Here is a 26,710-nt window from a genome sequence, read left to right as displayed (position 1 = left end):
TAAAACTTTGCAGTTTGCACAAGAGTTCAGGCGATAACATGGTCACGCATCTCGCTTCTTTAGAAAATTTAGTTCTTCGAATGCCACAACTCAGTGTGAAATCTGAAGAGTCATGGTTATTGATGTGACTACTTGACACACTGCCTGACAGTTATAAAAGTCTACGACTGTTGTGGTGGGCCAGCTCTGAAGATCAACAGACACTAAAACATTTAATGCATGTATGAACATTTGATGAAAGTATTTGTGCTTATTGGGGGGATAAACGAGATGAGTTAATTGTACTGTTTTTTACCAAAATAAACAAACACTGGCACAAATGTTATTTCATCAAATAAATATGAAAAGTCTTCAAACAAAAATAAGCTGAAATGTTTTGACTGTGATGGATTTGGCCATATTAAAACATGTGTACCAAACACAAAAAAAAAGTCCACAACTGAAATAAATGTGAACTGCCTGACCAGGCTTTCATTGGTCAAGTTATGAGTGCAAAATTAGACAAGCACTCGTGGACTGATTATTTTGGAGCAACTAATCACATGGTCAAGAAATTTGAGTGGTATACATCATTTACAAAGTTTTCAAAACCATTGCAGATATTTGTGGGTAATGATTACATTATGAACACACTAGGAAAAGGACTATTTATTTTGCAAATTTTGGCAATGCTGAATGGAAGTTATATGATATGGATAATGTTTTGTGTAGTCCAGGTGGCCAAAGAAATATCTTTTCTGTATCATTTGCTGTGGATAAGGGATTAGACCTTTATTCACTGACAGACAACTGTGAGTTCCGAAACAATGGCGTTGTAAAAGCATGTGGCTACATAGTACCAACTTATTGAAGATGATGATTTGAGTGATAAAACGGTCATCCTTGTAATCCTGAGGCAAATTTTGCGTTAAATGAATCCCTGCAAATGTGGCATGAACACTTGGGTCATCAGAACAAATGTCATGTCCAACAGTTTGTGAAGCAACGTGTTGTTGAAGTTGAAGGCTTTGGCACAGAATTTTATGAGGCTTGTGTTAAGGGGAGCAGCATAGGTGCAGTTTTCAGTTGCAACAGCAGCCAGCCACACAACTTAGAGAAGAGATTCATGCTGAACTGTGTGAGTCTGTCAGGGTGTAAATTGCTTAGAGGACCTCAATATTTTCTCTACTTCACTTAAGATTTTTCAAGATTATATTTTTTTCTAGCAAAAGTCTGAGATTGTGGAGAAGATTGCATAAATGGTTATCATTGTGAAGAATTTTTGTTATCAACTTCCAAAAGCATTTCATTGTGATGGCTGACAAGAATTTGATAATACTGAAGTTAAAGATTTGATGAAATTAAATGGTATACAACTCATCATCACAAATCCTTACACTCCAGAGCAGAATAGATGTGCTGAGCATATTGACAGAAGTGTTGTGGAACTAGCTCGTTGCTCGCTTAAGGTCTGCCAAAGTTTTGGGGCAGAAGCAGTAAGCAAGGCTGGTGTTAAAAGAATTGGTACAAGTTACGTGAATGTCAGAACACTTCATGAGGTATTCAGTGGAAAGATGATACAGCTAAATAAATGTAAAATTTTTGGGGTGAAATGTTTTGTTCATATTCTCAAGGAAAAGCGAAAGAAATGGGATCCAAGAGGAAACCCGGGAATCTTTGTTGGTTAATCTGATGGTACTGATAGCTTTTGGGTGTGGATTGAATCAGAAACATGGATTATTCTGAGTAAGGATGTTGTTTTTTAACCCAAGAAAACTCCCAATTGAAATAGGCAATGAAGAATTGAACAGTCATGATGAAGATGATGCAAGTTTATTTACAGAACCTGCAGAAATAAGTTGTAGTGAAAGAGAATTGAGGAATAGGCAACTATTGAAGAAACCAGTACATCTTATTGAAATGATGCTGGCTGAAGTAAATGAGCCTAAGAATTATACAGAGACAACTGTAGACAGAGCCTAAGCAGCAATGTTTTCAATGACACAGATATGTTATAAACTGAATAATTAAGATGATTGATTGTACTGACGAGTAGCTGTTCAGGGACTGTATAGCCTCTTTGCTAGCACTTGTACCTTCTGAGCAGAGTTGATGTTTGCCCCTCATACCTATAAGTTTTATTGATACAGGCACTGAACATTATTTTACAAGTTCTAAGTTTAGATGAGTGAACTTGTTAAAATTTTTAACTTAATTTTTTTCTTCTTTCATAGTCTGATAATGTATATCAAAAGCATCTTATTTGTATGTTCCTTAAATCTTAATTACATGTACATTGTTATTAATGAAGATATATATTAAACAGTCTATATGGCTTTATTCACAAAATAATCGCAGACTTGTTCAGGAAATTTCTTTTCCCATTTAAAAAATTCTGTTAACAATTCTACAAGCAGTGGCAGTCCCAAATACACAAATACAATGCCAGATTACTACATTAAATAAGCCAGCTATTTGTTCTATCCAGGACACAACTATTTCAGACATAAAGTATTTGGTCATAGAGGGGAAAAAAATTTTAGACCTGTAAAGGGAAAGGTGACATCAGTGTTGATGAAGTGCTTCTTGAAAGGTGTCAGTAAACTTCAGTAAAATCACCCAATCATATATTTCTAAAGATGAGCTGTTTACTTCAGTGATGCCACTGCTGCCATGAGAATGCCCATGAGAACACACATACATTTGGAGCCAGTGCCCCAGGAGAATTGCAGCTTGGTGGCTGCTTTTGTAACCTCCGGGCATCACTGTTGCTGGTGGAGTTCTTGCTGCTGGCAGACTCACACCCCCTTACATGGGATGTTCCTGACTAATAAGAGTATTGTAATATACGTCAAGACGCGCTCCCTCTGAAACAGCTTTAATAAGACCATCCTCCTAGCCTAATATGGGAGAGGACTGTGTACTGCCAGATCTTCTATGTGAAAAAGTGTTTTCCTTATTCAGTGGCTTATATAAGGATTTCTCCAACATTTATGCACTTGGAGTATAACAATGTAGTACGGCAGGTAATCAAGCTGTGATGTCAGTCATCCATTGCAACCTTATGTGGTGTGACAAATATGGTAAACTCCTGTGGAGAGTCAACATCTGAGAATTTGTCTGCAATTTCAGCAAGCTTATACAAATCTAATTTTCGTGATATTTGTTATATTAAGGATGAAACCAATATCAGTTCTGATAGTTGTCGTACCCAACAACAGATGGCAACACTTCTAAGTATTTACATTTGAGGGTTAGACTGTTTTTCACACCTGTTTTTAAATTTTTGCTGTAGTAGTGATTTGGTTTTTGTGATATCTGCTGCCTATCTTGAAATTGTCCTTTGGAACACAGTGACCTCCCAGTGTTGTCACGTTTGCCCCAAGAGCAAATGGTGCTGGTGCAACTGCTGCACTGAGAGTCAATGAACAACTCACGAGTGATGACAGTGGATCTTCAATACTCACATATCTTGAATGGTTGGCACTCACATACCGCTCTCTTTCATCATTCTTGTTGTGTACCTGTGAAGCTTCCATTTGTGTGTAAGGGTCACCACTTTGTAGGGAACAGACAGTACAATGGTATGGTAGGTGCTCCAGTTTATTTACGGAGTTATATGCAGACAAACAGTATTTGTGCATGCGTACACTGTGTTCCAACTGAGCCAGAGTGTAGGTGCACATTGCTGGTAATCCTCGTTGAATAATCTGAGCACTGTCTGTAAATTCTAACAACGGTGTTGCCAGGTCCACTGCATTGATGTAGTGTGGCACTGAAGCCTCCACAAGGACGATTACCATATTCACTGTTTGTCATTTATTTTTGTTATTCATTCTTAATAAGGATTGGTTCAGTGTTTCTATCACTACAACTTTCAGCATTGATTCTGTTAAATGTCCATTTCATTCACTCTTCTGGATATATTGATATAATTTTTCTATGATTTTTTAATTACTTTTCCAAATGCTATTGTAGCAGTTTAACAAAGGTATCAGGTGCTTTGATTTTTGTCAGATCTGACATTAAATTCTTTGCATCTAATGTATCTAGCAGAATGAAGGAAACTAGCCTGATTTAGTAATATAGATTTGATATTTATCTGAGTAAGTATTCGTTGAAGATAATTCTCTATTTTACTTTCTCTAGTCATTGGCGCTACCACATAATGGCATTAAGCTTTGTTCGGGATCTTGTGCATCCAGATTTGGCATACCCTCCCAGGGTGGTGAAATATTTCCTCAACACTTTGATCCATGATTCTTTGGAAGTGAGGAAGGTAAGTTAACACAATAGTAATTTGGGGTGTAGCTAATATATTATTGAGGAATTAATTCATCATTGATGTGTTGCTAAATTGTAATCTTTCTTCCTTTTTGATGTGCAGCAGTTCGTTACAGATACTTAATAATAAGCCTGTGTGTAACAATTAAACATACATGTAGCATTCAGCAAGTATCAAAACAAAAGTTATGACTTGACCTTAACAATATCTTGTGTATGTTCTTTTATCTTCTAACCAATTTCTCTCTTTCATCAGATTATGTAACTTTTGGCTCTTAAAGTTCCTGCTTATTCAACTTGCATGTGTCTGCTACCAGTTGGCAACTAAAAAAAAAAAAAACATTTTTATTGGAATTTTGTTGTTGATGGTACTTTTGTGGGTATGGACATTTAAATTACCTTTATAACTTTACCTCCACTGATTGTTTCATTGTTTTTAAAATATTTGTTTAAAACATGGAATTGTGACTTACTAGAATCAGCACTAGAAGTATTTATGAGAGAATTGCAGAAAAACGTGGAAGTGTGATAGAAACTTAGTAGTACTTTAGCTGCACCTGCTAAATATTCAGGGCCTTCTCTATGTCACATGTACTCACAATTCAAATGGACCATTTCTTCGTGGAAGGCACAAGTGTTCTACACACCCACTCAGCACATCACATTGCCCTCCGTATTCTCTTTAGTTTGCTGTACATGAATTTCTGTGTATTGTGTATTTTTGCTAAGTTGCTGAAGGCATATGAATGTTGTGGATATTTTTAATTCTTACACAACTTACTAATGTCTAAAAAATTTTATATAGCAGACAATGCTTTGAGTAGTTGTCACACCTTAATTGCATTGTATATTCTTGTGGTGTGCTTATGACTTTGACATCCGTTTGATAATGTCCAGCATGTTTGTCTTACAACAAACAGATTCATGATCTGTAGGCTCTAAACTACTGCAGTCCATACAGTGGTCATACCTTGTTTTATGAAGTGTCTTGTTTACAAAATGCATTTTCCAATGCTTGTTGTAGTAGAACTTTCAATGTTTTTGTCTGCTCTTGTAACAGACCTTCATTTTTGTTTGTTGTTGTTGCTTCTTTAGTTTCTGTTTTTATTTTGGTAAAACTCTGTGATATTTATTTGTGTAGATTGATTATAAGGTAACCACATAGAGAATGTTATTTTTGGCTGAAAAAAAAATTACCTACCACTATATAGTAGACAATTCAACTCTACTGTTAAGGAAATGGAAGCCATTGAATGTTATTGTGTGTGGTGAATTACAAGGTGCCTCTGGAAAGTTTGGTGAATTATCTAAAAACTTCTGGCATTAGTTGTAAAGGTGATGGAAATTGTGAGCAAACACTTCTTCTGATGGCATTGCCCAAAGCACTGTGGTCACGTGTTGTTGAATATCTGCATCATTACACAAGATGAGACCTGGTACTACCGATATGACACAGAGACCAACCGACTGTCAATGGCATGATGTTCATTGTCTTCCCCTCTTCTCATAAAGTCAACTGACAAATAGAAATTCATGCTGGATCATGCCCTTGCTGTCAAAAAAAGGCAATAAATGTAGTCATAATCTTGGATTTTGTAAGCTGACTTTTTTTGGGAGGCAGAGAATACAATGAACACCATGCCATAGGCTGTTACTTCATCTCTGTATCATACTGATAGCACCAAGTCATATTTCCTGTAATGATGCGGATATCCAACACCACATGACCAATGTGTTTCAAGCAGTTCTAGAAGAAGTGTTTGCTGACAGTTTCCAATGCTTTAAACTGATGTCAGAAGTGAGTTGTAGCTAATGATTGCTTTGAAGGCCAAGATAAGTATTTTGTTTGTAACTCCTGTTTCCTTTATTTCCTGAGACCATTCACTGAAACTTTCAGGTGAACTTTGTACGTTGAATAATCTAGTGAGATAGTTTAAGGAGCTCAAGTGCTATCCCATTGCACACTCTCTGTTTCCTTTACATGCACAACTGTCCTTCATATTTCTCAGTCATTCAAGTATGAGTGGCATCTATGTGTGCTCTGTACAAGGGAAACAGTGTTGGGAATATTTTAAGGTACTGCATCAGTTCTCATGTTCATCAGTTATGAAGTGCTGTCTGCAATCAACAATGAATTAAGTCAGTGACACCCAGTTTTACTGACATTATCTTGCATCTCTTACCAGCTACAGAAAGTTCAGCATTTCAAACCATATGGATAGTGACACACTCTATGGAAATAGTGTTGATGGATAGTAATTACCAAAATGTGTGGAGAATGTGCTTGTCATGTTTGAGAGGTATTCTCAGTGTTTCTTTAGTGTACAAGATGTAACCACTTGCAGATTTTGTACCTTATCACACCAAGTAATGCTTCTTGCATGGAGATTTCATATTTGATTTCTGTTTTAAAAGCTGGAGATTTCTAGTTTTTATCAGTGTTTTGAGAAAGTTTACTATCTACAACATTGTTCCTTAAGCTGACACAAGTTTTGAGCAAAAGATAAGATTTGATTAAGAGGCTTTGATAATTCTGTGTCTTCTAAAAATTACACAATAGATTCAGAACTTTGGGACGCAAGGTTTCTTTTGCTAATGTATCAAGAGCATGAATTAAATACACACTGCTTCTTTCACAACAACGAGAATGTTTATTTACACTTAAAAGAAGTGAACATGATATGAAGTGCAAAGATATTATAACATAAAATGCAGGTATGTACTGGAAAGTCCTCCCCATTGTTTCCAACCTCCTGTGATTTGATCAGTTGGATTGATATAATCTCTGTCAGCTCCAGAATAGTGAAGATGATGGTTGGATAAATTCTTCCAGAATAGCGAAGATGATGCTTTGAAAAAATCTGTCTTGGCTTCTTGGTATGTTCTTTACTTTTGTTGTAACCTGCAATTTAAGACTAACAATGTTTATTGAATGAAAAAACAACTTTAGTAACAAAAGTTACTGATGGAAATTAATATGACCCATAGCTCTAGATAGGGTAACATGCAAGAGTTCCTGGTTGAAACTGATGTAAGTGAAAGCACTATCACACATTGTAAATATGATAGTAAGCGAAGTCTCATCAAGTGTCATGTGGTGGCGGTGGTGGTGGAGGAAACCACATACTCGTCAGTCGAAGCACTAGACAAATCAACTCTAAATCAATCCATGACAACAGCAGTGGTGGTTACAGTTCACTTTTGGAGGTGAAGCTGGATAATAGCAGCTGCGGAAGGGACTGCAGTTGGATGGCCTTATATGTGCCCATTACGGAAGTTTAAGTGACTGCCCTTTGATAACAGCACTGTTCCCAATGCAGGTGCCCTCATCAGGTGTAGGCAATGTTACACATATCAATACATCCATATCTTCCAATTGCATGTCTGTGTCTTCCATTTGTTCACTCTTTCAATCATATGGTGAGGGATGGTAGGGCAATATCAGTTAATCTTTGTTGAGTTCTGGATGGGCTCCTCTTGAAATATTATTGGTTAAATTGCTACTATTTCCAGACATTAGTGTAACTTTCTTGGTGTGCACTAAATGTCAATTCATGAAAGGTGTATGTAAATGTTTTCATTCATTGTGCACAATGTCAGCATATTAAGTTCTTCGATATGTACTCGTCTCCTGTAAGACAACAACTGACCTACCAACACCAGAAACGGTTCCCCCCTCCCTCCCCCCCCTCCCCACCCAATGATGACAGGTCAGACATACACTCCTGGAAATTGAAATAAGAACACCGTGAATTCATTGTCCCAGGAAGGGGATACTTTATTGACACATTCCTGGGGTCAGATACATCACATGATCACACTGACAGAACCACAGGCACATAGTCACAGGCAACAGAGCATGTACAATGTCGGCACTAGTACAGTGTATATCCACCTTTCGCAGCAATGCAGGCTGCTATTCTCCCATGGAGACGATCGTAGAGATGCTGGATGTAGTCCTGTGGAACGGCTTGCCATGCCATTTCCACCTGGCGCCTCAGTTGGACCAGCGTTCGTGCTAGACATGCAGACCGCGTGAGACGACGCTTCATCCAGTCCCAAACATGCTCAATGGGGGACAGATCCGGAGATCTTGCTGGCCAGGGTAGTTGACTTACACCTTCTAGAGCACGTTGGGTGGCACGGGATACATGCGGACGTGCATTGTCCTGTTGGAACAGCAAGTTCCCTTGCCGGTCTAGGAATGGTAGAACGGTGGGTTCGATGACGGTTTGGATGTACCGTGCACTATTCAGTGTCCCCTCGACGATCACCAGTGGTGTACGGCCAGTGTAGGAGATCGCTCCCCACACCATGATGCCGGGTGTTGGCCCTGTGTGCCTCGGTCGTATGCAGTCCTGATTGTGGCGCTCACCTGCACGGCGCCAAACACGCATACGACCATCATTGGCACCAAGGCAGAAGCGACTCTCATCGCTGAAGACGACACGTCTCCATTCGTCCCTCCATTCACGCCTGTCGCGACACCACTGGAGGCGGGCTGCACGATGTTGGGGCGTGAGCGGAAGACGGACTAACGGTGTGCGGGACCGTAGCCCAGCTTCATGGAGACGGTTGCGAATGGTCCTCGCCGATACCCCAGGAGCAACAGTGTCCCTAATTTGCTGGGAAGTGGCGGTGCGGTCCCCTACGGCACTGCGTAGGATCCTACGGTCTTGGCGTGCATCCGTGCGTCGCTGCGGTCTGGTCCCAGGTCGACGGGCACGTGCACCTTCCGCCGACCACTGGCGACAACATCGATGTACTGTGGAGACCTCACGCCCCACGTGTTGAGCAATTCGGCGGTACGTCCACCCGGCCTCCCGCATGCCCACTATACGCCCTCGCTCAAAGTCCGTCAACTGCACATACGGTTCACGTCCACGCTGTCGCGGCATGCTACCAGTGTTAAAGACTGCGATGGAGCTCCGTATGCCACGGCAAACTGGCTGACACTGACGGCGGCGGTGCACAAATGCTGCGCAGCTAGCGCCATTCGACGGCCAACACCGCGGTTCCTGGTGTGTCCGCTGTGCCGTGCGTGTGATCATTGCTTGTACAGCCCTCTCGCAGTGTCCGGAGCAAGTATGGTGGGTCTGACACACCGGTGTCAATGTGTTCTTTTTTCCATTTCCAGGAGTGTATTTTGGCATTTCAATATGCACTTGAGAATGGACTGAGCAAGGTGGCGCAGTGGTTAGCACTCTGGACTCGCATTTGGGAGGACAATCTTTCAAACCCATATCCGGCCATTCTGATTTAGGTTTTCCGTGATTTCCCTAAATCACTTCAGGCAAACGCCAGGATCCTTCCTTTGAAAGGGCACGGCCGATTTCCCTCCCTGTCCTTCCCTAATCTGAGCTTGTGCTCTGTCTCTAATGACCTCATAGTCAACGGGACGTTGAACACTAATCTCCTCCTCCACTTGAGAATGGCTACAAAGCCAAAATCATCATTGTGTACAATACATAAACAGATAACACTCAAATGGCAAAGACTTCTTTAAAAAATTGTATGTGACAATGTTCCCCCATGAAGGTTCATTTGCTGGTTGGTTGGTTTATTTGGGGAGGGGACCTAACAGTAAGGACATTGGTCCTGTCACATTGGGAAAGGATAAGAAAGGAAGTCAGTTGTGCCCTTTCAAAAGAACCCCCAGCATTTGCCTGAAGCGATTTAGGGAAATCATGGAGAACCTAAATCAGGATGGCCAGATGCGGATTTGAACCATTGTCCTCCCAAATGGGAATCGTCGTAAAGGAAAGATTATTAACTAAACTAACCCAATCTGAACAGGCCTTGAAGGTCCAATAGTACCGACATTAGGCATCAGGGGCTGCAGAGATGGAGGGGCTTGTGGTCAGCACACCGGTATAAATATATCAAAATAGTCTGCCTATGATGACAACTACATGTTTTATATTGAGGAAAGTTAATGAGATGGCATTTCGTCCAATACCGTCCCACCATTCAAGGGCCTTGGAACAAAATCTTTCTGGTGACAGATACTGCCAATACTAATTGTTGTGTGTTATTGAAGCTTGCAGTAACCAACAGAAAATTTCATTTGGTTGCTATCAAGTCTAGTTATTTTTGTGGTCTTTGCTAAAGAAGTAATGTGATTTGATGTGTGCCATAATACTACCAGCACTACAGAATTTGCCCTCATTTCTTGTCTTGAGGTGTTCAATATTTTGTTAGGTGTGGTGAATTCATTGTCCCTTTTGATAATGACATTTATAATTGTTGCTTCAATGACAGCAAGCTACATACAGTTGACCAAGGGAGAAGCAGGAGTTTTTGAGGTTGATGCCACAACATTTTAAAGTTTGTCCTTGTGATTTGTTAATTGTAAAACTGTAGGTTAATTTGATTGGAAATTGCAGTCTCTTAGATTGGAGTGGCAGTTCAGTAAAGACCAGTGGTATTCTGGGGATAAATAGTGTGTGTCCTGTGTACTTCGCAGTCATAAGTTGGGTTTCGATGATGTTATTTGATAGCCGTTTGATGATCATCCTTGTTTCATTACATAGTTTTAGTGAGTTGATTTCTGAGTAGTATGATCGGAGGTACAATTTTATATTGCAGGCAGTTTAATGGAATTCCTGTTACTTGCAAACCGTTTAGGATTTCTGTAGGGAAGTTCACATTTTCTTCAATGCTTACAATCTTGTAGATCAATTTGTACATTCTCTCTCCACTGGGACTTTTCTTTTGAATATTAAAGTTGATACATCAACAATATTATTTTTAATTGCCAGAATTGCCCTTTCAAACAGCCAGTCCAGATTGGACTGGGTGTGAACAATGTCGGATAAATGTGGTCAATGAGTTTGTTTTCAGCAGTGGCTATGTTGCAGAAATCATTGTTGAGTATAGCAAGGCCAGTTGTCTGGTCAGTAGGATTTATATTCAGTCACTGTATCACTTTGACTACTCACACTTCACTGTTTGTTTTTATTCAATCACTGCACTACTTTTTCACTTCCTCCCTTCATCACTGATAAGAAACTGACCTTCAAGCTCACAACAGGTCTTGCTTTAGGTACACCTACCAGTGGAAAACCCCACTAGTGGCGAATTCCAGAACATATCAAAAGGCTTGAAGTGTTCCGCAATGTTCCAGAACATTCCATTATATTTGAGTGTGTTCTGGGACGCTCCACAATGATCTGGGATGTTCTGGAATGTTCCTGAACATTCTGGAATCTTCTGGAACATTCCAGACTATTCCCAAACATTCCATAATATTCCGGAACATACTGGAATGTTTGAAATGCTTTTGAATACCCTTGAATGTTCTGAAATGTTCCTGAATACTCCTCATTGTTCTAGAAATTTCTAGAGGGCGAACCTTTCCAGTCCTTTTATTTTCAAAAGCACGCTCTTCAGGTAAAAATGGGAACCTTCTTCATGGTTAGGGGATAGAGCGCTACCACACCATATAACTCCCTTGTACGCACTGGGACTCATTTCTGAGTTTTGGCAGCACACACACTGTACACTTACTTTTATAATATATATGGAAAAGTGATTATCTTTTCCTTTTGATTGTGTAATGTTATGAGTGAAAGGTCTCGGCATATCGATCAGGGGCAGATAAATCAACATATTTCCATCTGATGTATTTCAACATCTGAATTTAATAACCATTCCTTAGTTCATCACTTTTTACTAAATACCTTCCAAATTAGGAAGAAGTTTTTATTGTTTCATAAATTGCTGGGAAGAATGATTGTGGACATATACAGGAGATGAACTATCAGTTGCCAATATTGCATTCATCTCTGGCAGAATCACTGAGAATTTCACTCTTGACCAGAGCTGGTGATAATGTTGCAAAGTGGTTCACCAACAATTTGCCATTACAGGTTGGCACTTAGGAGAAGATTAGTAGCAAGTTCAGGACATTTGTCAGTTGGTTCGACCATTGACAGTTACATGTGTGTTGCATGATTGTAGCAAATTGTGGTAGAAAAGGGTGGCTGGTGAAGGATGGAAACTCGTTCATATTGTGATATTAACATGAGCGTTATTCTGTATACTTCTTAACCACAAATGGATGAGCCAGTCTGACTCAGTTGTGGCAACCACGTATCAAACACATCGACTGTAAGGAACAGAGTGGTAATCACTTTTAAATTCAGACTTTGATGAACCTGCGTTTTTTTTACTGTTTGATTGTCCGGAGCCCAGTAACTGTGTTGGGCACAGGGCACTCAACATAGTACTATACTCAGAACAACTTTGTTTGGACTGTAATAAGGATTGCAGCAAAGGGTAGTACGTTTGAAAATTTATTTACTTATCTGCATAACTTCTATCCGATGAGCATTTTTTTCTACTGCTTCCCCAAAAACTCCATTAATTTCAACATGAATCCTTCAGACAAAATGTGCCCTTTTTGTGGATAATCCTTTGATTACAGATTTTTGCAAGGAAGTCTTGCAGTACTTTTGGTTATATGACTGTAGACATTAACATATACCCAAATGATATTTTCTAGTTAATGTTATGAATTTTAAAGTGAGGATACCAGAGATACTAATTGAATAGATTTCATCTCTTTTGAATAATAAAGGTGCACCTTTATGATCATGTTGTGATCTCTATACCATTGTAAAACGATTGTAAGCAGAGGCAGTCATGTTGATGCTATCAACAAATATATTAGGTTCTCTTTTGAGGTAGCCTGAAATGAAGGCATACTTATTAACACAGAAGGGAATTATTCACAGAGCTTTCACATTGTTCCCAAATTCTTAGTCAGCTCTCAAAGTATCTTTAAAAGATTTCCTGTTGATATTCATTTCACTGTTGTAGTGGTGACTGGGAGAAGGGACAACATAGAACACTGAAGCTTTGTACCCAGTCCACACGCTGTTTGCTTGGCTGCAGTGTGTACGAGAGGCAGTGAGTAAATTTTGCACAGCTTGGCACAAGTTGCCAGAAATGATCAACACCTCCTAGCCAAATGACACAGCTACTCGAGTGGCTTGCATAGCCATGCTGGACTTAACAAGGATGCACACAGGCTGTGAATTTGCAGTGTGCACAGTCTCATCGCTTTTCCTACGTGCCTCTTGCTGCATTATGTCATAGATAACTGACATGTTTTCTTAGCTGTTTGTAAAGGGCATTGCATTTGTTGAATCAGAAGTGGAAAGTGCTCACACACATGAAAATGAGTGAGGCTCAGCAGTGTCGATAACGAGTGATGGGGAATGAAAGCCAGTCACTCAGCTTTGCCACGCAGATGCTATGTTCTAGTTCATATCTTTCTTGCATGTAGGTGACCCAGAAACAATGTTTCTTCTTGATACCGTCAAACCCACTGGAAAGGGCATGTTTGCCTTTTCGGTATATTCTTCATATATAGTGATACCATCATCACTTGAGAAAAGATTATGTATTTGGAGTTGGCCAAAAGCATGGAATCAGTATGCACTACTTCTTCTTCCACGAGAGCTGCGGAAATAGTGTGAAGTACACAGATATTATAATACAAAATTGTCAGTGTGCTCTGACAGGTGTTGTAAGGCAGCAGATTGTCAGATTAGTTGAAACTCTGCCTATCTGAATTGGCTTCAGGCTCCAAACAATTCTTATAAATTCCCCAACAAATACTCCTGTAGAAGGCATCAGTCACCAGTGGTGGAAACAATTGCAACAGGATGTGAGGATTAGAAACATTTCTCACTGTAGCGGGTCATACTCTGTACTGAATATTGAGTGGAGGTTGAAATTATTAGCGATGAGGTGTTTGGACTCACTATAAGTGCCTACAAAGAGGACATTTATGTTTTGACTACATGAGAAACTTAAAACCACTAATGTGAAAAATAGTCTGTATGTACTATCATTTAACTGAGATCAACTGACAATGGTACAGCTCAGTCTGGACCGTGTAGAGGAACTGGGTCAGTTTGCACAAATAGCAGTTAGATCTACAATAATATTTACTTACATAATGGTTAAAGATGACAAAGAGACTCGCCCCTTCTTCTTATCACCACCACCACCACCACCACCACCACCACCACAAAAACTTCCTCTTCCTATTCCTCCTCCTCCTCCTCTTCTTTTTAAAGAATTGAAGTGCAGACAGGTAGATGTTAAACTGTGAGGATATGAAATGTAACAGTCATTTAGGCTTACAAGGGAACCACACAGCAAACAGATTTTTGTGATTTTTTTTTTTTTTATGTTTATGGTACATGAAGATCAGAACTCAAATATCAGATTGCAAAAGCAGTTCAATGCAACTCTCAAAAATTATCTAGACATTGACTTCGAAAGTTTGCAACCATCTTTAATAGGCTAAAACAGGTCAATTTTTCTTGGCAGATCATGTGAGAATGTGGCAGAGGGGTTGTCAACCACGCGTGTGGCACTGGCTCAGTTCCCAGCCTTGCCAAAGTTGTAAAGAAAGCTGCAGGTTCCATGAATATTTCCAAGAAGTTTAAGATACATTTTTTAAAAATTTAAACAATCTTTTGTAAAAGATCAGTAATTAAGAATTCATATTTGCAATGAAAACTGGGCTTTTGTGGGCAATATGTAATTAGAAATAACAAGATGTGTTTTTTAAAATTAAAATAGCGTTTAGATACTCTTTAATTAGCACATATTTGATGTTTTTATTTTTAATTGATAAGGTATTTGAATTGAATAGAAAAAAAGGAAAGAAGAGATAATGACCGAAAGAAGACTCGAACCAGTGATAACAGTCTTGAGCATTAATGATTCTTTTCCATCTTTACCTATTTTAAAGTTCACAGAACTGCTACTAGAACATGTATCTCTGTTTAAAAATTTGCATCAACTTGGAGTAAAATCTGTTAAAACCCCTACATTGCAGGCGAGCATTCTACCATAGAGCAACACGGCGTGTTGAGCAAAATGAGCCTTGCATTAACTTACTAAAGATGGTTGAAAAACTTCAAAGTCAATTTTTTTGAGAAGTTTTGGGAGTTGCATTGAACTATTTTAGGGGGTTAGTATTTGAGTTTCATGTACCATAAACATAAAAAAATACAAAAATTCGTTTGCCATGTGGTCTCCATGTTAGACATAAACAAAGATAGCAGCAGACTTTGATTCATTAGTAGGATACTAGGAAACAGCAATTTTTCTATGAACTGGATTATTTATGAATCACTTTGTATGGTTTACAGTAGAATATTTTCAAAGTGTTTGTGTTTCATGTCAGGTTTGGTTAATGGGAGATGTTGAACATAAAATTTCAACACCCTTTTCTTTGTACTAAAGGAACAGTGAAGGATGATCAATTCCACCTCCCGTATGTACTTAGAGAGGAATGGAACTTCATCAAATAATTCGTCATTCATTCTTACACAATAAACTAGAACACAGCCAATAGAATAAATGAAGAACAGTGTTCACCAGTGGCTATTTCTGCACTTCAGTGCTACTTGACAGTATAGGTTATCTGACCTGGAGAATGTACAATATAACATCATTGTAGAATAGTTCAGTTTTTACTGATTTATGAGTAAGGACCTGTTGCAGTGAAAAATTGTGTAGGTAGTAGTAAGAATGGCAACATAAACTGCTGTAGACTTACCAGAGAGTGTATCACAAATACTTAAAAAACTAAACTGTGGGACACTTGATTCAAAACACATAAAAGATCACTAAACTGTCAGTTTCAGGATGGAATCTGTACATATTTTAAGTCCCCACTCATTGTTCATAATAAACAGGAAGTTAATTTAGTACTGTAGAGTGTGCAGTTGAAACAGGTTGGTTGAGAATCTGACTAAAAAGCAGCTTTTAAGTGAAATGTAAGGCCTTCATTTGCAGAGAGGGTAGGAACTGAATATCCAGTCAACAAGATATTCAAGTCAGGTACAGGTATTTAAACAGTTACAGATGATGTAGGACGTTCATGTGAGTTCATAAAAGAGGAAAAGATAGTACTGTAATATTAAATGGGATATACAGTAGCCTCGACAAGGACAAAATACGGAATATCCGGAGTTTGATGTATATAGTGATATGGTCACTTAGTGTCTTTGGTATGTGGCACCAAACTGTTCTTAGTTGTTCCAGTGTCATGCCCAACCATATGTTTATAGTGAAATTGAACACATTAATGCAGAGTTAGAAATGGCAGTGATCACTGAAGGATCTACATTTCTCTATTGCTAGGGCTATTTGTTGATGAAGTGTGATCAGGCACAGTCCACACAAGAAAACAGCATTTTCAAGGAAAATTAAGAGGTGACTAATGAGAGTACAGGAACAAGTCTCAACACAGTTACGTAGCTGTTGTTATGGATTGGAGAACTTGGAGTGTTTTCAGATGAAGTTTGGTGTCAACAGCATCTGACAGTGAATGTATGTACAGGGCAATGCTAATGCTCACAAACTTGACTTCGGTAAGCTCGTATAATATAATGAACAGGGGAGTGAACCATAGAGTAATCCTGGGTATCATACCTACTAAGTGAAATGGCCAATAGGCATAAGAAGGTTTTTGAGGTATCATATGTGACTATAGGGCAATCCAGGTTCCTCCTGTAATACCCAACTGTGATCCACACAACCATTAACTTGTCTACTGTTGTTTGCTTCATGACAGAGTTTCACAGAAATTCCAGGAAAAGTGAATTAACAGATTCAAAGAAACTTAAGATGGAATCCAGAAATGGTCTTAGGCTCACTGTATAATGTTTACATACAAAGAGTAATTCCATAATCATCCGCAGAGAACCACGCGATGCCGATTTCCTGCTGTATTGTCCTCTGCCCTGTGGTGTCATTTGAATGCAATGTGGAGGGGTAAGGGGCCAGCACACTACTCACCTGGCTGTTGTCAGCTTTTGAGACCTGGAGACCATTACTTCTCATTCAGGTAGCTCCTCAACTGACCTCGTGAGGCTCTGTACACTTCACCAAGGAAAAATCCCTGGTGTTGAATTGTACCCAGGTCCTCTGCAAGCAAGTAAGACGTACAGACTGCTCAGCTACGGAGCAGATACTGTTCACATAAGTACTGTAAAAAGTGGACCAATTAGCTTGTGAAAGAGGTTTGTAAGCTGTCACTTTTTAGGTTCTCTTGTAAGGAATCATTATATGATACTCTGTCAAGGAATGGAATGACAAAAAAAACTTTGTAAATTAAAATGTAAAAGGTGTCCTCTGTCGTGTAACTTAATGTAATACTCAGTGTGCATACTGATGTAGAAATCCACAAATATGATCACAGCTATTACGGGGAAGCTTCAGATTAAATTGTTTGTAGAAGTTTACATTCATTATGCAGTGAAAGAGAGTGGAAACGAACACACTTGGAGAATTTTCGTTGCTCGTGCTAATGAAAACATTATGAAATACTATAATTTATATTAGCCTAAGTTTTCAAAAAGCTAACTTTTTCTGTCAAAATGTGAAGATAGAAATTACAATTTTGATTTTATTACTATTTACTGCATCATAATTTGCCAAACAAACAGTGCAACTTTTGGTTACAGATTGCGATACGAGGCACAGTTTTTTTGTTGAAGCAGCAGAAGCGCCCACATAAAAAAATTGTTATTGATCCACGCTCCCTTTTGAAGGATGGTATTAAGTTGGAGAGTAAAATAATTCCAGGAGAACGGGATGACAATGCATGGGTTCAATATAATGGAAGTACGCGACCACTGACAGCTGAAGAATGGGATAAACCAAGATACGTTCATGATATGTATCATGGCTATTATTCTTGGCCAAAGTAAGTATTATGGATGTTATTGGTGATGTTGTTCTACTTAAATAAGATAAAAAATAAGAGTATGCGTATAGCCATCATAAAAATTGCCATCTAAGGTGGCCTTTAGATACTTTAGGTATCTAGCCTTATGTTTTTTAGTGTCATCTAGTGCCTGATGTAGAGTGGCTCTTAACGTAATTTTTGAAAGTGTTGTATTATTCCCATCTGGAATTTTCACTATGTCAAAACTGAATTTGGCAAATGGTGGGGTTATTTTGGAAATGAAATGGTTGATTTCCTTCTGTGATCTACAATCTGAGATCATTTTCTCATCTGATGATTGTAACATCAATGGCATGGCCCTTTGCTCTTTTAAAATTCATATAATATTCTTGTATGTAATCAGAACTTGTATTTCTGTTTTGTTTCACTTGGCTGTTTGATAAAGCAGGATGTCTGAAAGGGAAATTGTTTGCATTTAATGAGCATAGGCATTTTATGTGTGTGTTTTTCTTCAGATGTCTACTTCCATTACTCTTTATTGAGTAGTTCATTTCATATAATTTTGCGTTTTAGATGATACAAAGTGTAGGCCACTCAAATCCATTTCAGTCTCAGCCCTTACAGATAGAGATGATCACATGCATAGCATTACACAGCTCTTCCTTTTTCTTCTGAACCATTAGTGATTTATTAAGAGTTTTGTGATGAACTCAGTAGTAATCTTATGACATGGCAGTCGTGATTTCCCTTTGCACTTTCCTCAAATGCAATGTAAAATAAATTAACTACTTACATAAAACTTCCTCTGGCATTAAAACAGTGTCAAACGGAAATCCAAACTGCTAACTGAGTTACTCACACAAATGTTCTGACTTCACTGAAAGTCTTTGCACATTGTTATTCCCTACTTGCAAATGTTGTCAGACATAAGGGATATAAAAATGGAAAAAGCTGACATACTAAAATTACTTTCATTCCGTAATGTTGTATGGGATAATTTTTTGGGGTAACTCATCAAGCCAAGCCAAGTTTTCCAGATATAAAATTATAAGAATTATTTGTGGCATGAACTCGAGAACATCTTGCAGGGGCCTGTTCAGGGAACTAGTGATATTAACTACTGCTTCCCAATATATTTATTCCTTATTGAAATTTATCATTAAAAATACATCTCCTTTTTTTCAACCCAGCAGCTCTGTACAAGGAATCAGTACTAGAAATTAATAATTTGACAGCAGCTGCAAAAAGTTTCAACTGTCAATAAAGTTCAGTTTAAGAGGAGCATAAAGGGTTTATTGGTGGCTAACTTTTTCTACTACATTGATGAATTTCTTAGTAGAAACAACTGGGTGTATGTATTTTACTAATAATATAAAATAATGTGAATATTAGTACAATCTGATATCTGTACAAACTCAATGTAGTAATGAGATCATTGTAAATATGTGCTGTAAAATGAGTCTTCTGTTCATTGCTTATTACCTTTTAATTGAAAATATGTTTAAAAATTTGCTAACTCGCTCCTCATCCCTGACAATCATTCCATTTGGGCTCTGTGGAAGATATGTTAACATACTTATATTTGTTTTTCATTCTAAGTATTTACTGTGTGTTCTTGTTCTGCTGACATGTTGTACATCCTGGAGGATCTTCTCATTAGGAGTCAATTGGAACAAAAAGTAAATCTAAATCTTATCTACTATGTATCATTTCTCTACATCGGAGTGACAGTTCCATTCAAAAAGAAGCCCTTGTGACTGTCGTTCTCCATCACAGCCCCCCCTCTCCTTCCAGTAGCTGTACTGTAACATGGTTTGGGGGATATCCTGTGTGAAATGTTGAAACATGAAAGGGGAGACACAAACAAGATGATATTTTCAGTCAGGCAACAAGAAATGCTCAGTTGGATGAGTTTTTGGTGCAGAAGGTTACAATATACACTGAGATGAGATGACAAAAGTCACGGGATACCTCATAATATAGTGTTGAACCACTTTTTGCCTAACACAGTGCAGCAACTCAGTGTGGCATAAACTCACATAATTGGAAATCACCTGTAGGAATATTGAGCCATACTGCTCCTATAGCTGTCCATAACTGACAAAGTGTTGTCAATGCAATACTTTGTGCATAAACTGACCTTTCAGTTATGTCCCATAAATGTTCACTGGGATTCATGTTGGGCGATCTGGATGGCCAGATCACTCATTTGAATTGTCCAGAACGTTCCTCAAACCAATCGCAGATTGTTGTGGCCCAGTGACATGGTACATTGATGATGATGATGATGATGATGATGATGATGATGATGATGATTGGTCATCTGGTGCCATAGCCCATTAACACCAAATTTTGTCACACTGTCTTAACAGTTATATTCATCGTATGTCCTACATTGATTTCTGTGATTATTTCGTGCAGCGTTGCTTGCCTCCTAACACTGACAACTCTATGCAAACGCTGCTGCTCTTGGTCGTTAAATGGATTTAATGGCTGTGCATTATCTATGATGAGAGGTAATGTCTCTAATTTTCTGATACTGTGGATCTCAAAATTTGAACTTCCCAACAATTTCCGATATGGAATGTCCCATGCACCTAAGCTCTAACTGCCATTCCACATTCAAAGTTTATTAATTCCTGTCATGTGGCCACAATCACATCGGGAACTTTTCCACATGAATCACCTGAGTACAAATAACAGCTCTGCCAATGCTCTGTCACTTTTGTCACCTCAGTGTAATTTTAGATGCAGCGGGGTGCATTTACAAAAGAAATGATTTACAATGCAATGATTAGACTTCTGCATACAAATTTACTCTTCCTAACTGTTTTCTGCATTTAGCCACTGATGTGTCTTGGGTAGTGCTGACATTGTTATGTTTGATTTATGTGCTGGCCTGGAATTCTTCAAAGAAGACTGCACTAGCCAGATCATACTCCATGGAAGGCGAAGCCCAGAGCAGAGTGCACGATCTTAACCTTGATTTAATTAGTTATGGGCATTTATTTAAGCACATGATCCTCTGCAAAGTCAAGTACAAAAACCAGTGGTTAGCTGTAATTAAGCTGTTCACCATCATATCCTTTCTGGTGTCAGTGCTGATTTTGCATTGATATTAATTTGTTCATTCATTCATTCTGCCTCATAAGTCCCCTTAAAGAAAGGAGAATCTTCAGTGATGTGAAATGGAATTAATGTATAAATTAACAGAGTCTCTTGTCTAACTAGTACAAGCTATTTGTACTTACGCAGGATATCAGAAAAAAAATCTGTTGCTTGCTCAGTAACAGTGAAAGCTACTCTTTCTTCTTCTGTTTAATTATTGTTTAAATGATTATAATAATATTTATAATGAACAATCTCTCAGGGGCTCAACATTTGTTTGCTGAGTACGGGCTTGGCGACCCTGGGGTTTCTGAGCTGGGAACTTATAAGCACTGCCAGTTCTCTGTCGCCATAAGCTCTGGACATGCTTCAGCGACCACTGTGCAGCTTGGCGGCAGAATGTTGTGTGTCTGAGGGAATGGGGATCTTGGCTTGAGTGCCCAGATCACAAGGAAGGAATAAACCACTATTAAAAAAAGAAAAAGAAAAGAAAAGCCACTCAATCTCAAGGTGTGCTGCACACTGATGGGACGCATGGCTGTTGAGGTGGAACAGTCATTAGCAGGCAACCTCTGGGGAACTGGTCACACCTCAGTTGTATAAAGCTTACTCAGGTACGTGGGGCCCTGTCTGAGTGGACCCTTATATCCCTAGCTGTTTGTGGGACCAAAATTGATCCTCAGAAATTTCCTTTATCCCCTCCCAGAAGAAAGGGTGGCCCTCTGGAAGATACCAACACCCCAAGGACTCGTGTAGCCAGTCCTCCTGATTCAATCAGTAGTAACAGAATGCAATGCATTTTGCAGAATGGGAAAAGAAAAGAGAGTAATTTTGAAAAAGTTTTGTGATTTTACATATAGAAAGGCTTAGAAGGCATTGCTGGCATCTTAAAATCTGTTAAGTGCTTGTGCAATGGGTCCTTGTTAGTTGAAACATTTAGCTCCCAACAAGTCAAAAACCTTCAGAAAGCTCAATGCCTTGGGGAGTATGCAATAGAAACTGAATTGCACAACACCTTGAACTACAACAAAGGCGGTGTGACTTGCAGGGATCTAGCTGACATTCCCCGAAAAGAACTGAAAGCCGAATGGTGCCGGGAAGGCATTGTCAATGTGCAACACATCATGAAATGCGTGAATGGCCATCTCGTAAAATCAGACTTTTTACAGCAACAAACTACCAGAGTGCGTGAAGGCAGGTTTCCTATGCCTAAGTGTACGATCTTATTACCCAAATCCACTGCCGTGTTTCAAATGCCCGCACTTTGGCCACACTGCTCTTGGCTGTAAAGGAGAAGCCACTTGTGGGAAACGTGGTAAAGCCACCCATGATGGAGTTGGTTGCTCCTCTCCATCAAAAAGTATGTCAACTGCTCTGGGGATAACCCTGTATGGAGCAGGGACTGCAGAGTTTTTCCTTGAGGAACAGAAGATCCAAGGGATCAAAACTACAAAGTGCATCCCATATGGTGAAGCCAAGAAGTTTTACTAGTCCATGCAGCCACCCATGTTTGCTGCCTCCTTTTCTTCCATTTTGAAGCAGGTGGTCCTGAAAGTTGACACCACTACACAAACGGAGATTGCTACTGTCAGCACTAGCACCTGAATTTGTCAATGCACAGGTGGTGCTGCAGTTCCTTTGAAGCCCTCTTAGGAGGTGACCTGTACCTTGGGGGACAGAAGAGTGCCATTCCGCCATCCAGGACAGTGTCATCAAGGAGAGCAAAAAACGGTCATGGCAAGAGTTCCTGGACTCCCATCATTCGTTCCACTTGTTCTATAAAAGTGTGGGAAGCCCTTAGGAGGATATCCGGTAAACGCAGTGTAACGTAAAAATATAAAAACAGTGATATGTAAAAAATATACGGCAGTCTGCCAATGTATTCATATTCTTAATGACTCAATAGTAGCGGTTGAAAACACTTTTCTGCAAATGACTCACAAGAATGTTCTTACTAGTGAAATATCTTTTATGTTAGCCTGACACAGATCAGTAATTAATAAACTATCTCAGTTGTCAGGGTAGTTACGTAATCATCGATAGTTAATTGTCCTTTCCTTCTTTACCCAACGCCACTTATATTATTCCAGGCTCATGAGAAGTCGTGTGCTTATCGCACCAGAGAATATTTCACAAGTATGTTCGATGTAAACTGCTGCAATATGTAACTTAATATTGTGGTTTCATCTTGATTCCCCAATATAAGATAACAAGAGTAGCATCTACAAAAGAAATCCTATAATGGAACTGGAATCCTGTGACCAGACCTTTTCTGCATGGGATGTTATCTTGTTATATAAAGAAAAGCTGTGAGCAAAAATTGTTAAAATATTGTCAGTAGCCGCCGGGCTCATAGCATCTGAAAGAAAGTTAATTGTCCTAACCGCTGGCAGGTCTCGTAGATGAGCTAAAAGAAAAGATTTTCTAAGATGGCGCTTGACAATGAAAATTCTTTGTTAAGGCCCATATCTACTTAGGACAATCCAGGTAACAGATTACAAATTGATTGACCACATACACAAATTCTTTTGACAAAATAACTATTATATTTTTCTGGTTTTAAGTATAACTTACATTATTAGTTGGTACAGCAAGATGAGCTTTACACAAGAGTGTCCTCTTAGGTCCAAATCCAAGCAGATAAGATAAGCGAATGACAAATGAAAGATAGTTCATGCATAGAAGTGCAAGAGTCCTTGGAATAACTTGTCCATTGTAGTTCTCTCTCTTCTTCCTTGGCGTAACTTGTCAGTTCTTTACAAAATTTATTGTAATATTTAGCTTACATTATTTTAAACCCAAGACCACCCAGGAGAAACAGTACAGCAGTCATTTACCAATAGCAATAGTGCTGAAACAGGGGCATCTCCAAATGTCACCCAGAGACGTTGCACAGATGTTGGTCAAACATTTTGCAAGCCAGGGTCCAGCATTTAGTTGCTACCGTGCAACTGTCGAGAGGGCAAGTTGGACTTCAGATCCAACTGTTCTGAGGTCTACAACTCTCCTTTCTCCACGTGGGAACTCGAATCAGCATTGTCTGAGACTACTGATACTGCACCCAGTCAAGACTGAATCCAGTACTGCATGCTTCGCCATTTGCCAGCGGTGTCAAAGGAAACCCCCCTCAAATGTTTTAATCTTATTTGGCAGACAGGAAACTTCCCAAACTCATAGAGGGAGGTGGTTCTAATACACTTTCTGAAACCAAGAAAGGACCGTACTTCTCCCAGTAGTTACAGCGGTATCGCCTTTACAAGCTGCATAGGAAAGACTGTGGAACAAATGGTTAACTGTCATCTGGTCTGGTTGTGAGAGACCAGGCAACTCTGTAGCTGCCCTCAGTGTGGATTCTGAAGATTTCGGTCCACTGTCGACAACTTGACCCTCCTAGATGTGGCTGTATCGGTATATTCTTTGATATCAGTAAGACATATGACACTACTTGGAGACACTGTATTCTCACACAACTGCATCAATGGGGCTGTTGTGGGCACCTCCCCATCTTCATACGTTCTTTCCTGTCTCAGCCGTTTCTTGGGACCCGAGTTAGTGACACACTGTCTCATCAATTTGCACAGGAGAATGGTGTTCCTCAGGGCAGTGTTTTAAAGGTTATCCTCTCTGCCATAGCCATAAACACTATCACATCCACAGTAAGGAGTCCTTTACAGTGCTCCTTATTTGTGGACAATTTTGCTGTTTTCTGTTCCTCCTCCAATGTTGCAATGGAGAGCCGTCAGTAGCAACTTAAGGTGCAGAGGTTAGAGGAATGGGCTGCAGAGATGAGTTTTTGGTTTTCTGCGGTAAGTGTGTGTGTGTGTTCATTTTAATTGTTCTTGTCATCTGTTTAATTTACCGGCCTTGCATTGGAGGGCCACCATCCTACGTTTTGGAGACTCCGCGAGATTTCTGGGCCTCATTTTCGACTCAAAATTTTCATGGTTGCCACACCTGAGAGACCTGAAAGCCAGAAACCTGAAGGCACTGAACATCATCAAATGCCTTAGCCACAGGTCTTGGGGAGTGGACAGGGCGCGTCTCCTCCAGTTTTGTTGGGCTTTCACGTGTTCGTGGCTGGACTATGGGTGCACCATGTGTGGGTCAGCGAGGCCCTCTCTTAATTACGGATCATTGATGCTGTCCACGATGAGGGGATTCGGCTAGCCAAGCGTGCTTATCAGATGAGTCCCTTACCCAGCCTCTGTGCTGAGGCAGGGGAACTGCTACTTACCATCAGGATCAGGCGCCAGCTCCACATGGTGAGTCAAGTGTGTAAGTTCCTCGCAGCTCCAACTTCACCCGTGCACCATACTGCTGCTCATCCATCTCTGGAGCGCCTTTTTTCCAACCATCACGAGCCACAATGCCATTTGGGATTTGTATGCTGGAGTCACTCAGTGTGGAGCCAGAATGACTCCAAATCCAGGGTGTTAATAATGTAGCCCTGGTTACTGGAGAGGCCCAGAGTGATTTTAGATTTGGCGCAGTACAGGTGAGATAGCACTTCTGCTTCCATTTTTAATGTGATATTTTCTGACATTTTACCTGAGCACCGCAACCATGTAGCTGTTTTTGCGGATGGGTCTAAGCAGGGGGCTCTGTTGGTTGCACTGTCATTTTTCCCAGATCATGTCCTCAAGGTCAGACTGCCCCCCAGAAATTACTGTCTTTGACGCAGAATTATATGCGATCTTGCAGCACTGTAGCAGGTGGGATGTTCTCCCAGTGTTGGATTTCTTGTCTGCTCAGATTCTCTGAGTGCCCTTTACTCTCTCTAACATTTGTACCCAGCAGAGAAAGTAACCTAGAATATCCAGGATGCCCTCCTCCAACTACAACAACTGGGGAAGGAGGTTTCTTTCTGCTGGGTACCTGGGCACGTTGGAATTGCGGGGAGTGAAAGGGTGGATCAAGCAGCCAAGGAGGTGTGTCGTGATCCTCAGTTATTTTGGAGTGCTATCCCCCTGCATGCTATCACCTCACCGTTGAGGTACGAAGTCATGTGTCGAAGGGAAGACGAAATGCTGGCAGTGACCAATAACAAGCTCCGTGTCCTCCAGTTCACAACTCGGCCATGGGGTACTTCCTTTCAGCCATGTCAATGGAGACAAGGTCCTTCTTACTCATCTTCACATAGGCCACAGTCCTATGACACACGGATTCTTACTATGGTGAGGGAATCTTCCAATGTGTGGTGCCTGTGGCTAGTAGATCACGGTGCAACACATTTTATTGGACTGCATTTTATTTGCCGACCAGCGGAACTTGGTGGACTTGCCGTCGAATAGATAGCGAGAATGTGTGGTCATTCCGAGCACATGAGTGTATCACAATTTTAGTTCCTCTCCACATTGGTTTGTTTTAATAAGCACAAGGGCACTGATGACCTTGCCATTGGGCACCCAGAAAATTGTTTCTTGTCAAACAACTAAAGGAAAACTTTTCTTTCCCAATCTGTATAATCAGTTGATTTATAAGAATAGAATTTCTTTAATATGATGGCTTTCACAATTTTTTTTTTTTTTTTTTTTTTTTTTTTTGCATTATGTCTGTAAACTCTTGGAAAACCACAGCATCAATACAAGGAGCCAAAGTCAGCACGCAAAAATTTAA

General features: G+C 39.7%; 1 protein-coding gene across 1 annotated transcript in view; it reads left to right on the top strand.

The window, feature by feature from the left end:
- The window catches only part of LOC124612259 (proteasome activator complex subunit 4-like), a 231,161-nt gene that overhangs the window by 103,047 nt on the left and 101,404 nt on the right, over nucleotides 1-26,710 (top strand). The window contains exons 21-22 of the mRNA XM_047140346.1: nucleotides 4,129-4,258; nucleotides 17,763-18,004. Coding sequence (XP_046996302.1) covers nucleotides 4,129-4,258; nucleotides 17,763-18,004 — 372 coding nt within the window. The remainder of the gene's footprint in view (nucleotides 1-4,128; nucleotides 4,259-17,762; nucleotides 18,005-26,710) is intronic.

The sequence above is a fragment of the Schistocerca americana genome, chromosome 4 (assembly GCF_021461395.2).
Source record: "Schistocerca americana isolate TAMUIC-IGC-003095 chromosome 4, iqSchAmer2.1, whole genome shotgun sequence".
NCBI classification, from domain to species: domain Eukaryota; kingdom Metazoa; phylum Arthropoda; class Insecta; order Orthoptera; family Acrididae; genus Schistocerca; species Schistocerca americana.
Note: the sequence above shows the minus strand (reverse complement) of the source record. Positions and strands in the feature narration are given on the sequence as shown.